Source organism: Plectropomus leopardus, chromosome 24 (assembly GCF_026936395.1).
Source record: "Plectropomus leopardus strain MGB_pleo_1.0 chromosome 24, ASM2693639v1, whole genome shotgun sequence".
Taxonomy (NCBI): Eukaryota; Metazoa; Chordata; class Actinopteri; order Perciformes; family Serranidae; genus Plectropomus; species Plectropomus leopardus.
In genome coordinates this window covers 12,038,884-12,052,835 of record NC_142199.1, presented here as the reverse complement: position 1 = coordinate 12,052,835, position 13,952 = coordinate 12,038,884, and the positions used below count along the sequence as shown (strand labels likewise).

Sequence of the window (13,952 nt, the reverse complement as noted above, 5' to 3'; positions counted from 1 at the left end):
AGTCACAAAAAACATTATTTGCAATCTTAGAGACTGACAAATATGCTGAATGCATTTCCTTGCTAGCTATTTTAAATGTTTTATTCTTGCATTCTTTGCACAGTTTGCAGCCTTTCTCTCCTTGTTTTTAAAAAATATATTTATATTGCATTTAGGGATGTGCATTTAAGATCATTTAGCTTTTAATAACCAGACACCCACTGGCCGGTGATCAACTTATTTTTAAGGAAAAAAAAAAAAGAACGCAAAATCACGTGAAATTCAAGAGGCCTTTCCTTTTAGTCTTGTGCTCCAGTGACTCAATGAGCTTTAGCACTGCATTTCAAAGCACCATCCATTTAGAGGTGGTGAAATTTTAATATTTTGTGATGTTAATGTCTTCCCTTTTATTTTCTGCTGGCTTTGCTGACAAACAGGCGGCGATGGCAACATTAACATTCAGAAACATAGTGCCACTGTCCACCCCTGTCTCCACTTCACCCCTCTGCACAGTGCAGTGGGAGCTAACTACTGCTTTCTCATTCGGTGACATTCTGTGATTACGGCTGGTAACCTTTTTGTGGAAAAATGGCAGCAACCCTCCAGTTTTCTTCCAGGTCGCCCTGGGGAGTAAGCGGCTTAATGTTGAGCTGCAAATTGACGGTGTGAACATGCACTAAGCTGTTAGATTGCAGTCTGTTTTGCAGCTGCCAGTCCTCCCTCTCAGTTTTCGACCAATTTTAAAAATGGTTTTCATGAGTAACTAAAAAAAAAACTTGGGGCAGTATGGGTCCAGGTTGAAAAAAAAATACCAATGTAACCCTTTGAGGCACGGCAAGACAAGGCATCTTTATTTGTATAACACATTTCATTCAACAGGGCAATGCAAAGTGTTATACACAGCAATGAAATATAAAAACATAATAAAGGATACATATTTACAGTATAAGTAGACAGAGTAAAAAGATAAAATATAAAAAGTAAAATGAATTAACAAATGATTTTTGAAAATGATGTATGAAATGCTTTAGCTTCAGTTTTCATGGGGATCATAGATTTAAGGGAAGGCCGTATTTTACTGCTTATATTTCCGTTTGTTGGTAGACGGCGACCTCAAGTGGCCGTCGTAATTATGATGGTAGCAAAGGAGGAAGTCATGTGACTGGACGGGTCAAACCAAAACACAGGACCTTCACCCAGGAAAACGCTGTTTGTGTCCCGTGTGAAACCAGCAGTCAACAATGAGCTATCTTAACTAACTTTTCCTTAACCAAAAATTGATAAACAAAACTGATTTTGTGCCTAAACCTAACAGAACTTAAACCTTACAAAACTGAGACCGTTTGACATCACTGTATATGGCTTACTAGTAGGCACACTTTTTACCTGTTCCAAGTATTATAATGGTTTTGAAAACAACTGATAACAACTGCTATCCTTCATTTGGTGGGCTGATAACATCTATGCATTTTAGTTGCCTAAACCTTACCTCATGTGGAATACTAATCTCAGTCCGCAGAGCCTTGTGCTTTGTATACCACCCCATCTACACTCACCCCCTCCCTTGTGACTCTATGAAGGTGTCACTCTTCATGAACTGAAACAAAGCGTCGCGGGGTAACGTAATCCAGGTAGCAATCCGGTTTCCAATGAAGCCATAATTTGCAAAGGTTTTACACAACCATATCTTGTAGCAGACAGGGTTGTCTCTGCATATATTTGTCAGTGATCTGCAGAATACAGAACAAGCAGTGGGATGTAAAAGGCTGCTGCAAAGGTGATAGAGATTTATGTATGACCATCACCACTCAGAGACTCAAGGGAATGTCAAAGTCATCAAGGTAGAGCAGAAAAACAAAGCTCATCATTTCATTATCTGTCGTCAGCTGGTCAGCCACGTTTAGTTGGATATATCAGCTATGTGACTTTATTCTTCTTGAAGCAGCCTCTGGTAAAAATCTCATTACAGGATACTCTTGTGATCGTTATTTTGTTTGACATGCTACATCATGCTCTGTTAAAGGGGACAGAGGAGATATGCAGATACAGTTACAGCACGCACACACACACAAACGGACAGGTTAATGATTAACTCTACGTGTGTGTCAACCATCATAGACCACAAGGGGAAAGAGTGACTGAATGCCAGTGTTGTGTGTAATAATGCAGAGCACATGGTTGGTCTTTCTCGGTTTTCTCTCACACACAGTCACTCACACTTGAATGGTGACCTTGGGCTATATTGTTATTCATTAGTGGACAGAGGTGGGCAGACTGCCTTCTCTCTTCTTATCTCTATGGGACACAAACCAGCAGTAGGATGCTGGTGGCGTTCCTATCTATCCTCGCTGTAATAAGAATCGCTGCTTTAAATCAGCCGAGTGGAGAGATCAGACAGCAGCCTTGAAAGATAAAAGAAAGGTCCTGCTGTTTTGTCCGTCAGGTGCTTAACACTTTCGTGGACTGTAGAGATTATTACTTTTTGTAATAAAACTTATCTTTTTTATTCAGAATTCGGGAAAGGAAAGATGAGTGGCTTACTTTATATCTCACACAGAGGAAAATGACTTGCAGGCAGAATAATTGGCAGACTGGCAATTTGAAAATGGTGTTAGATAATGATCAGTGAGATGCATTTATTATGGGCTTTTTCAAACAACATGTATGGATTACTTCATAATATCTCACCCCCTAATCCCAGTGAGCTCACCTACAGACTGTTTTGCTAATGACATGTCATTAAATCATGGCTGGCTCTGCTGTGACAGACACAGGGGAAAAGGTTTTCTCTTTAAGTCTGAAGACTAATATCTGAGGTGGCAAAGGGGACTTGAAAGTCATAGAGATATTAGACAAGAGAATATTATCCAGAAAGTGATGTTATATGCTGCTTTACTGTGGACAGGGACCTGCATTAAGACCTCGAGGCAACTGTTAGAATGACGTCATTTTCTGGACGGTCACCACTGGGAGTGTTACGGGGTGACGTAACCCTTTGAATTTGTTGTAGTGGTTGATTTTTATTAGTCATTTTGTGCTGTTGAAAAAAAACAACTTGTCATTTAAATATTATTTGCACAGGAAAAGTGAGTATAGGAGATTTACAGAAATAATGACTGCTTTTAGATTTCATAACATTTAAGGGCAATATGATCACATGAGCCTGAGTATTTTTGCTCATGTCACAGAAACAATCATTTGTCTTTTCTACTGTGATTGATTTGACTATTGCTATCAGTTTTTTATTTGTTTGACCCCAATAGAGTCTTTCCATCTGAATGTGACAATCAGAGGTACCATCTGCTGTCTGTCTACCAGTCAGCTGCCAAATGCACCTTTCCCTTCTGCTCAGAGAACATGACTGAATGCTGTTGGATTGATTCATCAGCTGACAGGAAAATAAAAGGTTTATTCAGCACACTGTTATATCTACTACATATCAAGTCATTCCAAATCAAAAGCCCAAAGCCAAAGTAAAGTCATGAGTCATTGCTGTTGAAGTCAAGTTGCAAGTCAAAAATATAAGAAAACAGAAGTTGTAGAAAGAAAATATTTCTTGCGTGTTTCTTTTGCTTGTATGTTGTTTTAGTGCTTGTGTTTTATATTGTGATTTTCAAAGTTGTCACTGTTTGAGTCCCTTTGAGATGGAACGCTGCTCATAACATGAACAGAGAGGCTTTGAAAGTTGAATGGTTGGGCAAGCCACTGGAGGTGGAATCAGTGAAGTGTGGAAGCAAATTACCATCTTAGAAGGAAAAGGTCTTGCACGTCCTTCACACACCCCACTCAAAAAGTTAAGAACGCAGTTGAATAAACCACTTTCTTGAGTATATATTATGCAGTGTGTGAGTTTCAGTGAACTGAATTGCTGTCTTTCCAACGTTTGAAGAAGGACGACAAGTTATAAAATCAGTTTTAGAGGCAGCATCACCTCACATCCAGCTCAACGCGGTTATTGGAAAATATCAAGGCTACTCAACTCACTCTTTGTCCTGTCCTTTGCATCCCTTTATGAAACAAGTCGTAATAATAAAATGGGAGTTTGTGGGCCCTGGCAAAAGTTCATTCACTCTCCCTCGTTTCTTCATTCAACCCTCCCTCTCAGCCCTTATTCCCCTTGGCCTCTATCCATTTTCATACATCCCTGCTCCCCTTTATTATCCTGTCAATTTCAAATTAGGCAACTCCTTCCTCAATCACTTTATCCAATCTCTTAAGCCTAAAGGTACCGCTCGGATCTCTTACCCACACAGGAACCAATCATTTGTCACTGTTACCTTCACCAATCCAATCAGCTCCTCCAGGAGTCCAGTGCTTCCAGCAATTTTATTCTCAACAATTCGCTGTGTTCAGAGGCTTTATTTTGCTAATCTGATGCTTAAGGCCAACTTTCTGCATTTTAAATTAGAAATAAACTAACTGAATCTGCATGTTTAGATTGTTTAATCACACAAACGTAGTATCCATTTGAGGCTCTTCTAAGATGCAGGCATGGGCATACCAAAACCATAAATCCAGTACAGACATCGCATGTGCTTGTTAGAAGCTCATATGATGCTTGCTGTTCTTTGGTCTTCTGTCAGTGTGTCAGGTTAAGTACATCAATGTTATATTAATGCATTTGAAATTTGGTCTGGGTGGATGAACAGAGTTTCCTCAGGGTTAGCTCATTGTCATCCGGCCCATTTTGAATCATTTCTGCTGCCCCCCCCCCTAACATTAAAGGTGCATTTTGTCAATGTCCAGCCACCCAGTCCAACCGAATGGAGGGCAGTATTTCACCCTTTAGATGAACTATTTGTAATTTAGTCAGTTTGGTCAAAACAAGGCTGCTATTTTATGATCTTTACGTGTGGCGTTTGTGTATAGTTTACTTTATAGCTTACTTAGTTCAGTTCTAGCAATGCCACAGTAACAAAAAATCAGTCACATCATGCCATTTGAACAGTTGATCGCAAATTGTAAGAATACAGTTTGTGTTGTCATTAGTTACACTGAAGATATGTTTTGGTTAATAGCCAGCGTTAGATGTTACTTACCAGTCTAAAAGAACACTGCAAGTTCAACATCAAACCGGATCGTTTTAATCTCCAAGAGCTGTCTCCAGTGTTGGAAAGCCACACAACCATTTACTCTAGTTTTGCTTCTTACGTTGCTTCTTTACTTTGCCATGGAACATTGTTTCTTTCTGGGAGCTGCTTGTGATGGGGATAACAGTAGTTTTCCTGGAACTTCAGCCATACACAGTACTGGTGCTGACACTAACTAACTAATTCACTGAGACTGTAACTTCTATGCTGCATCCGTTTTCCATGTCCAGCTTAACTTCATCATCCTCTCCTGTGGCACACTAGAGGCTACAGTGAGTCACTGTCGCCTCTCAGGCCGGGATGTATTATTACAGAAGGGACAGCCGGTCCCTGGCTGCTTGGCAGCGAATATCTCTGCAATACAGTATATATGCATGTTGGACATAACATCCAAGGTATTAACCTCTTGACACTCGATCAGATTAATTCATTTTTTTAATGTTTTAAACTAAAATTATTTCCAGATCTTACAAAATGCACCTTCAAGAGCTCCGTTCATCTGAGAACCTCCAACATGGAGATCACCAGTCCGCTACAAAGAAGATTTATTTACTAAAAAAAGTCATTTAATTTGAAAGCTCTAGGATCAGGATTTATTGGGGATGGCTTCGGCTCAGGAGATAGAGAGGTCATCTACCAATCTGAAGTGGTTTGTTGTTCGATCTCTGGAGTCTACACATTGAAGTGTTAAATTGCCAATAAATTGCGCGTGAATGTTAACCTGAAGCACGTTTTAGATGCACGTTTAGCATCTTTTATGGTAGCCTCATGTACGGATGTGTAAATGGGTGAATCGTGCTCATGTTATAAAGTGCTTTGTACGGTTGCTAAGACTAGAAAAGCTGTACATAAATACAGCCCGCTTACCATTCGCTATTCCTTAAAAATGCTCAGTGCTCTCAGTGATGCCCAACACTAGATATCTCAAAATAGCTTCTGCCTGTAATAAATTCTTACAGGAAATTGAATATACAGTAGATAAAAGGGTCTTCATTCATTTGTCTCGCGCTCGTCCTGAGTTGGAATGTGACCCATCCACTACGACATTATGAAAGGGCAACAAGGCTTTTTATGTATTGCTACTCACAAAGTGTGTTCGATGTATGTGGTTGCCTGTGCTTTCATGTGTGCCTAAGGGAGGGCTGGGGTCAGCAGAGAGTCTTTGCATTAAAGCTGCCTGTAGTAAATCAGCTGCTCTCTGCTGTCACTGCTTTGCACCAAGAGTAAGGGACAGGCATTATTTACAGACATTTATTTACATTTGCAGACATACACTGAATTTCCTAAGCTCATTTACAATTGAGGTTTGCATACATTTCCAACTTCAAGGAAGCCACTGGTTTCCATTTATTTCCATGTCACATGAAAGTTAGATAGCCAATGGACTGTACCATTGTTCACATCTTATTGCCTTTGCCTATTTGTGCCTTGCTAATGGCGGAGCTCTGTGGACGGCAGTGTCATGTTGCCGGTTGTCCCACCACATTGGCGCAGACTGAAGTATCTCAATAACCATTGACAACGCAACAATATAGTAAACCCCAGAGTTACAGAGTATTGGTGTAGCACCTATACTCTGTAAATCTGGGGTTTTGGTTACATTACCTTACCAGTGTTGTCCTCATGATAGTGACTTGCCATCATGTTTATGGTTACAAAACTGTAGTCAATGATGCTTGAAGGAATTTAGAAAATGCAAATGTATAACAGTGTATCGTGCTTTAGAAAATGATTAGCAGTGATAAAACATCTACACATCACTGTATAATAATTTAAGATGGAGCATTATTTTAGGTTCCGGTATCCTGGGACAGTCTGAGATAATATTCTTAACAACTTTTTTCTTAGAAAAGAAAGTCTCAAACTTCTTAATGTGATCAAGAATGCAGTCTTGCATCACCCCCCAGAGAAATGTTCACGCTCATAAATAGTGATTAGACTGTCCTCAACCATCAGAATAACTTTTATGAATTCTTAAATCTCGTGGCATTCAACTTGAGGATATCTGGTTCCATTTCTCTCATTTCATGTGTCGCTTGATATTATGTCTCCCCCCTGCTGTCCTGATCTGACAGCTCTGCAACTACAAATGTAAGAAAACGCCAGAATCCCATTTATTCTTACTTGTCAGGTAGGACTGTTGACACTGGGGACAATAGTGGATGAAATAACCCACTCGTTGTCTTTTTGGGGATTTCCATTACTGTGCATACTGATGACGCTAAGAAAAATGCACTCCTTTTGTTCATAAGTGGAAAACATGCACTTTCTTTCATTACACGCTCAGTTGAGTGAGTTGGATTACATGGGATGCTAAACAAACTTTCCGCTCTTTTGCATTCAATTAAGGTTTGTCATCACCACTGGGGTTCATGTGTAGTTCGTCCTTGGCACCTTGTGGCACGGGGCCAGCAGAAGCAGCGTCTTTAACCATCTGTGCACATGACTTGTTTAGGTTTGATGACAAGCTCTGTGAGGGGATGTGCGTGTGTGTGCACAACAAAAGAAATAAGTGTCCTTGAATGTTGTCCTTGAAAGGCAGTTTGTCTTGAGTCAATTTCTTCTATGTGTAAGTGTATTAAAACGCATTTGTTTTCAGTCCAAATAGGATTTGGGAAGTAATTAATTAAGATGTTTTGCAAAGAAAATTCTGAAATATTTTGTAAACACTCAAATAGTTTCAATCATAAGTGCAAAATATATTGATTTCATGACTTATGTCTTCCATTTATTTCAAGAAGAGGGCTGAAAAATTATCCAAAGCTGTTTGTGGTGTACAAGACTAATGCATGCTTGCATCTCAGCGATGGTGCACGCATACAAGCTCACTTAGTAAAACCAAGCAGGAGGGGGGAAGAAAAAACCTGAGAGACGGGGTCCTGCTCCCATCAGCGTCCCATTCTGCCGAGTCAGCTTTCCTCTGCCCATCACAGCTCTCTCTCTCCCTTCTCTGCCTCTCTCCTTGCTTCCTCTTCACAACCAAAGCACTTTTATCCTCCTTTTTGTCCCCCCTCCATCTTTCATCTTGATTTCCTACTCTTGTATCCTACTCCTTCTCCTGCATCCACTCCTCTGCCCCTGCAAAAAGGGACCCGCAGCCCTGATGAGCGGAGGGCAAAGCCGGAGCCAGAGAGCATCCGTCATCCGTACGCTTTGCCCCCCCACCACCGCCACCTCCCCTGCCTCCCCTTCCCTTCCTCTCTACCCCGTCCCTCTTCCATTCACTGTCCCTCCCTCCTCCTCTCTTCTACCCTGCTTGCCGCGGCTAGGATCACTGCACTACCATGCGCTGAGATGGAGAGCACACACAGTGGGCTTATTGCAGCTCAACTGAGTCAGGTGGAGAGCAGCGGAAAGGGCTGACTCGTTCTAAAGAGAGCAGAGAGGAGGACATGGGGGGGGGGGGGGTTGACCTTACTGTCTATGTCATCACTTAAGAACGCAACATTGAGGAGAGACAAGGAATTGGACTGTACCGAATGGGGCATTCAACAAGGGTGATACTCGCTGCCATTTGAGTGTGTTTTCCTAAACTGAAATTCTGTGTTCGAGAGGCTTTTGTTGACTCTTGATATGGATCCGGGTTGAAACGGGATTGTCGGGGATTTGGATGTGGATTAGAATGCTGATGTGGAGCTCCTGAGCTTTGGGTCGTAGCACGCTGTAGCAGGACCACATGGACATGTTTGGGTTCTCGAAGATGCCAAAGCTGTCGGGGTGAGTGTGTGTGTGTGTGTGTGTGTCCTTTTTGCTGCTGTTCTCGGATGGCAAATCCTCTGTTTTTTTTTTACTTTTTATCCCAGTTTTGACAAGTGCCACTTTCTTTGGAACAAAGTCATGATTTATTTCTTTCAAGGCTGATCAGAAGTTTCTGCGTGGAATACCCACTGGTGTGTGTTGCATCTCAAAAGTTTTATCACTTCTACAATAAATGAAAAGAAAGCGTTTCAATAGAAGGACTGTGGTGACAAGGCTAGAAAGAAATGATGAAGGGAAACCAAAAAGGACGCTGCATTTGATATGTGTGTGACCTGTGGTGCCTTAATATCAGAGGCATTGATTAATGGGTGTGTGTTAGGGGTTGTTGCTGATGTATTGTGTCCTGTTTATGTGAGCAGGTAGAGGCCCCGTTGGGTTTTTGTCTTATTTGTTTTTTTAGTGAGTAAGAAATGTTGAAATCTGTGAGATATAAGTCATACTGAGATATGCACAGTGCCAACAGCAACAACAAATTTGTGGAAAATAAAGGCAGAGTAAAATCACATAGCCCACGGGGCAGGCAGGCAGGCAGGCAGGCAGGCAGACAGATAGATAGATAGAGGACGGACAATGGATACTGAAAAGGACACAGAGTGAACCACTGGAGAGCACAGAGCCAAAGGAAGAGTTGTAACAAGACTACCAAGTACCTCAAAAGATAGCTTAGTTTAAAACACTGTTTCAAAAAAGAACGTTTACCCACAGCAACCCTATCCACTCCCCGTGATGCACAACCCCGCCCACAACTGGACAATAAAAGCAAACGATTCAAAAATTCAATAAAACTCTTGATTCCAGATTATTTTTATTCAGGTAAGCTATCTGGCATAGCGGTTTTACAAACCAAAACCACTGGTTTAAACCAAACCAGCCCTGAAATGTAAAGACACACTAAGAAGTCTTAAGACAGCGGAGAACTCTATAAGTCGGAGCTACAGCGATAATGAAGAGCTCAGTACACAACAATCCCCGCTCACTGTGATACATGCACACTACGAGATACCATGCATGGACTCACATGCACGCTAATATGTTTGCATGATCCCTGACTCATGTGTGGTCATTTCACTAAGCCCACTAAACATGGCTCATGGCAAATCTCTTAAACCTACACACTCAGAGGCTAGCATCTGGAGTGCATTCTCTGCTCCTCTAAGGAAAGAAGGAGAAAAAATCAATTAAGTCTCCGTAGTAGTTCAGACTTAACAACAATACGGCTATTTCTACGCAAGATTTTACATTGTAATCAAAGACAATCATACACTGAAGTTTGACCAAAGTGTAAGGGGACACGTGACATTTGAAGTTTGCAAAAACTCAACTATGATCAATGCCAATGCAAAGTCAAAGGAGGATCTCTTCGCTATGGTGGACACACAGCTTAAATATAGTGTGTGAGAAAGTTGTTATGTGACTTTACGAAACTACGCAAAGTACATAAGTTAATGTCACTTGCAACCACTACATTGTTAGTTTGAAACCACTTTTCTTAATCATAACCAAGTATTTTGTTTTGTTCCTTAAACCAAACCATTCATTTTTATTTTCCTAAAACTAACCAAACTGCAACCGTTTGTAGAGGACTTTGCTTGGGCATTGTTGCCAGCATGCAATTTTAACATATTTCATGCCCACCACCACATAATAGGCTGTTGAGAGATCGTGTTTATTTCACATATTTCCGTCAGACTGTGTTGCCTAACCACAATCTTTCCCCCAACGTCACCAAGTCATGTTTAGGCCTTAACCTCACCAAACCTTAGCCAGAGCTTTGTCACATTATGAAATTGATTTATTTTTCAGCAGTGATTTGTAACAAAAGGGCATAGAAATACAACATATTTCGTGGTTTAAACTGGATGACTTGTTTGCATCGCCTCTTGTCATTAGATGTCATTGGATCTGTGGTTTAGTAACACATCACTTCATCCTACCGTCCTTACCTTGCTTTGCTGTGTATTAGCAATGCAAGTTTTACAATACTTTCTCACAAAAATAAGTCTGCTGTTCTATTACCATATGAAGTAAGTTTTTCATAAAACCAAAGCAAAACACTGTGCTCTCCAGTGTTTTAATACCTGTGAAGCACCATGTTAACATCTATAATCTTGTGGAACTATCCCTGTAAATCACAAGGAGAGAGAGAAACAGTTAAATTAGTTACTCCAAAAAACAAATAAAATGGAAAACATTCATATTTTGCCACATTAATGGAGACAGATGAGTCACACAGCGCAGAGGAAAGTGCCCAAAATCTGCATGTGTTACATATTATCACATTTTTATCTTTATTTGACTTCTGATTTGAATAAATAGCTTCCATTTATCATAAGAAGGGCTTCCTCTCCACCTCGTTCTCCAAGAGTTTTACTCTCGTGGGAACCACTTGCACTTCTCCGTATGCTTCAGCCAATTTATAATGTCCGCCACTCCCATTAATACACATTTGGCTCCATCCGTTGTAGACAGACTGTAAAATGGCGAAAAAATTAATAATGGCAGAACGCTAACAGGCACCAAGAGAGTGTTTGCATCACTGGCAAGTTTGCCTTGCTTTCCCTGTACCCAGATGGCCGTGGTGTATCCATGAGCTGTCATAATACAGTTTTGGAGCCTTCTGTTTGCAGATGGCATACAAGCCAAGTTTGCTTCATAAACTTTAATGAGAAGTTGTGGCTCATTTATCACCTTTTAATGTTCGTAATAAATCATTCATTGTAAGATGGGAGTTAAAACAGCTGCAGCAGGTGAGAGGGATCTGTGATCCTTCTTGTTGTGTTTGTTGTTTTTAGTCTGAATGTGGACTAATGAGAGTTCTGTCATCACACATCTGGCTTTATTTGGGGAACATTAGCCTAATCTGTCTTATCCATGCATCCTAAAGACAAAGACAGGACCTGTGTCTGTGTGTTTTTTTGCGATGGGGAAAATGTTGGCTTTAGTGTGTCGGAATTTGGCAGTGAAACTAGCCAGCAGGGCTTGTTTGTGTTCTGAATATCAGATTACAGTAATGCATGCCAAATTGCCTTCTGCTTAATGCCAATGCATGCTGCTACTTCAGAGGGCAAAGTTCCATTGTACCGAGAGCCATCTGACAAGCTGTGGCATCCCAAAGAATACTCTGAGTCATTTTCCAATTTTGAGTAAATCAGGACAGTCATTACTTGAAATCACCTGTAATCTTTTCATAATCACTGCAGACATTGTGATAAAAAAGTAACTTCTTTGCGTATGTAGAAATCTTAGCCTAAAGACTAGAAACACGGGGAAGGAGCTTGCCAAGCTCCAGCCAAAGGTAAAAAATACACTTTCTAATAGCATCACTAATATTCACCAGTTAACACGATATATTTCTTCACCTTGGAATAGACTTGGGTTGGCTGTTTCCCACTGCTTCCAGTCTTTACGGTAAACTAATTGCTTGGCAGCTCTAGCATTTATTATTTGACACACAGACATGAGAGTGGTATTGATCTTCAGCCCTGTGATCAGAAGAAAATATTGGCATTATACATTTCTTCAAACCAGGGATATGTTACATTTGCACATTTCATATGTCATGATATATGAGCTGACTGTTACTTCAGGATTTTAAGGTTGATGGCATGTCACCAAGAGACACCTGCCAAGCCGCAGACCACTGGAGGCCACTGTTAGAGGCCAACAACCAACAAAACAGGTTGGCAAGTTATTGTTGTGTTTTCAGCAGCTTTTTAGCCCTCAATGGTGAGTGTTTTTTAGCGATCCATGGCTGTTTTTCCAGTGGAATTTTTTGGCTCCAAATGCGGGGGATTTTTGAGACTGTTCTCCCTGTGGCTTTTAGCCCCCAAATGTGGGTGTCATTTAGTGACCTGTAGCTGCTTTTCATCCTCCAAGCATGGATGTTTTTTTAGTTTACCCATGGCTGAGTTTTTCAGCAGATTTTCAGCCCCCAAATGTGGGTGTTTTCTGGGGATCAGTCGATATTTTTCCTGCCACTTTTAGACCCCAAATGTGGGTGTTTTTTGCGACCATTGACAGCTTTTTCGGTGTTTTTTTTTAGACCCAAAATGTGGATTTTTTTTTAGCAACCTATCACTGTTTTCCCAGCCAAGATAGTAGCACAAAAAGCAGTTCGTTTTTTAACTCATGTTTCCAGTGGGGATTCCCCCCCCAAAATCAGGTACTTTAACCCATAACTTTGTCTTTACCCAAATTAATCAAGTGGTTTTCATGCCTAAACCTAAACAGATGTTGCCTCAGTGTTGTCAAAACATAAGGTCAGACTAATCACTACATAATAATGTGCAAATATAATGTCTCTGTGGTTTGCAAAACCGTCCAATGCCAACATTTATTCGTTCAATGAGGCTGCGATCCTTTAAGTTTAGCCAAAGCTAATATGAGTGAGCAGTTTGAGCTGGTCAAAACTCAAATTTATGTATGTTAAGTTATGTAAAATATCCAAACATATCCTTGAACAGCTCTGTGTAGCTTGTAATACTTGTTAGCCACTTGTATATTTCCACAAACTTGTGGTTATTTGGTGTAGGTGGACATGCAGCTGCACAAAACACACAAATCAGAGGCTGGCGAGGAGAAAAAATACCATCAGGCATCAGCGATACCACAACCACCCCCCCACCCCATTTTTCTCTTTCTCACTCTCGGCCCGTAACCCTTAAAGTTGCACAATTTTCTTGATTTGAGTCTGGATAATCCTCCTAAGGGATTTGGTTGGGGATCACTGCAGGAGGGGCTGGCAGGGTGAACACACTGTTGGCTGTTTCATTCAGTATATGAAATCACATCACACATCTCTCTCTCCCTTACCTATCTGTCTACTTTATATGGCAGCACATTCATCCACTCCGCTGTGTATCTATCTCTGCCTGTAATTTAAACCAGGTACGGTCCGCTTCATAGATGTGCTTCATCTTTCAAATTGAGACTGATACGGTTTTTGATTGTGTCAGGATGCTGAAATATGTTTAAAGGCATGTTTTTGTTGTGTTTAAGAAATGGGGATGCTTTTTTTCTTTGCTTTTAAGTACAGAATCACAGTAGCATCTTTAATTTCAGCCCAGCAGAATAACACATTTGTTATCTCTCAGTGCTTATTTGATAAAAGATACCGGCTCTGAA

The 13,952-nt window shown here is 40.7% G+C and overlaps 1 protein-coding gene across 4 annotated transcripts in view; it reads left to right on the top strand.

The window, feature by feature from the left end:
* LOC121963003 (FERM and PDZ domain-containing protein 4-like) overlaps window positions 1-13,952 on the top strand; it is an 84,413-nt gene that overhangs the window by 22,416 nt on the left and 48,045 nt on the right. Inside the window, exon 1 of one of the 4 annotated variants that reach the window (XM_042513359.2) lies at window positions 8,281-8,786. The exons of the other annotated variants lie outside the window; for them this stretch is intronic. Within the exon in view, the coding sequence (XP_042369293.2) occupies window positions 8,746-8,786 (41 nt within the window). The 5' untranslated portion in view covers window positions 8,281-8,745. Of the gene's footprint in view, window positions 1-8,280; window positions 8,787-13,952 lie in introns of those variants that run through there. 4 annotated transcript variants of the gene reach the window in all.